Source organism: Marmota monax, unplaced genomic scaffold (genome assembly GCF_021218885.2).
Source record: "Marmota monax isolate L192 unplaced genomic scaffold, Marmota_monax_Labrador192_F-V1.1 WCK01_AAM20220418_F8-fsc00320, whole genome shotgun sequence".
NCBI lineage: Eukaryota > Metazoa > Chordata > Mammalia > Rodentia > Sciuridae > Marmota > Marmota monax.
This window is the reverse complement of record NW_026694783.1, coordinates 823,200-824,830: the sequence shown is the minus strand read 5'-3', so window position 1 is coordinate 824,830 and position 1,631 is coordinate 823,200. Positions and strand designations below refer to the sequence as shown.

At 50.1% G+C, this 1,631-nt stretch overlaps 1 protein-coding gene across 1 annotated transcript; it reads left to right on the top strand.

Annotated features, from left to right (window-relative positions):
• The first annotated feature begins 215 nt into the window (after positions 1 to 215).
• On the top strand, positions 216 to 1,157 carry LOC124079942 (olfactory receptor 5V1-like). The gene has a single exon (XM_046425793.1). The coding sequence runs from the start codon at positions 216 to 218 to the stop codon at positions 1,155 to 1,157; it is 942 nt and encodes a 313-aa protein (XP_046281749.1).
• Positions 1,158 to 1,631: the final 474 nt, after the last annotated feature.

Sequence of the window (1,631 nt, the reverse complement as noted above, 5' to 3'; positions counted from 1 at the left end):
GGCTTCTAGCAATTCTCTGGTTACTCCCACCCACCATCACCCCTGCAAATGTGTGCGGTTCCGTGGGTCTGACTCCCTGAGACCAGTCCCACAGGTTATCAATCTCCAGGCTGCTTTTCATTCAATATTATTTGCCACGTTGCCGCAGATTAGCAAGCCCCTTGGGGTGCTCTCAGTCCATTTTCATCATGTTTCTTTCTCTCTGTTTTGCAGCTATGACACCATTGGAAATGAGCAATCAAACATTTGTCACTGAATTCATCTTCTTGGGGTTTTCCAACCACTCCGACCTACAGGGCTTGTTCTTCCTGGTCTTTCTGGTCATTTACCTGACCACTCTCCTGGGGAACATGCTCATAATAATGGCCACCAGGGTCAGTCCTGCTCTCCACACTCCAATGTACTTTTTCCTCAGCAATTTGAGCTTCTTGGACATCTGCTACACATCCACCACCATCCCAGTACTGCTGGTGAACTTCTTCCGGGAGAAGAAGACCATTTCCTATGAGGGCTGCCTTTCCCAGATCTTCTTCTTTGTGACAAGTGCCGGCACAGAAGGCGTCTTACTGGCTGCCATGGCTTATGACCGCTCTGTGGCCATTTGCCGTCCTCTTCAGTACCCCGTCCTCATGAGGGTGAAGGTCTGTGTTGGTCTGGTGACTGGGTCCTGGCTGTGTGGGCTGGTGAATTCGGTCACACACACGGTGCTGGCCACCACACTCACTCTGTGTGGGCCCCACCAGATCAGCCACTTTCTCTGTGACATCCCATTGCTCCTGAAGCTCTCCTGCTCAGACACCTCTGTCAACGAGTCTGTGCTCCACGTGGCCAGTGCCACCATTGGCCTGAGCCCCTGCCTCTTCACTGCAGGCTCCTACACACTCATCATCGCGGCCATCCTCAGGATTCCCTCTGCCCAGGGCAGGAGGAAGGCCTTCTCCACCTGTGCGTCCCACCTCACTGTGGTGGTGCTCTTCTATGGAACAGCCAACTTCAACTATGACAGGCCCAGAGAGGGCCACTCCCTGGACACGGACATCCTGGTCTCTGTGCTCTTCTGTGTGGTGACCCCCATGTTGAACCCCATCATTTACAGCCTGAGAAACAAGGAGGTCCAGAGTGCCCTGAGGAAGCTGGCTGGGAGACAGATTGCATAGTGAGATTAGCAACTAGGTAATGGTTTCATTCTAGGAGATGTTTTAGTTGTAGAAATACGTGAACTCTTCAGCAGCAACTATGACAGCGCTTTCTCTGTATACAGTGTCCCATGACCACTGTGGTGCCCCTCCCATCAGGGGAAACACACCGTGCTAAGTATGTGACACATTGGGACCTCACCTGGGTTGTCTAATCCACAGGTATTTCAGAATATTTTTATTACTTTTTTCTCAAGAAAAAGCCTATACCCAAAGCAGTCCCTCTCCTCTCCCCCCAATATTGCAGCTCTAGCCGACACTAGTGAATGTGAAGTGCTATGTGAAATCTGAGTTTGACTTGCATTTTCCTAATGGATCATGATTCTAAGTTCTTAAATAAACACCATTTCTGTGTTTCTCCCTCACATCTGGAAAGACCCATGTGTTCACTCGCGTTTCCATGGATATTTCTAATGAAGTAATGCCATATATGCC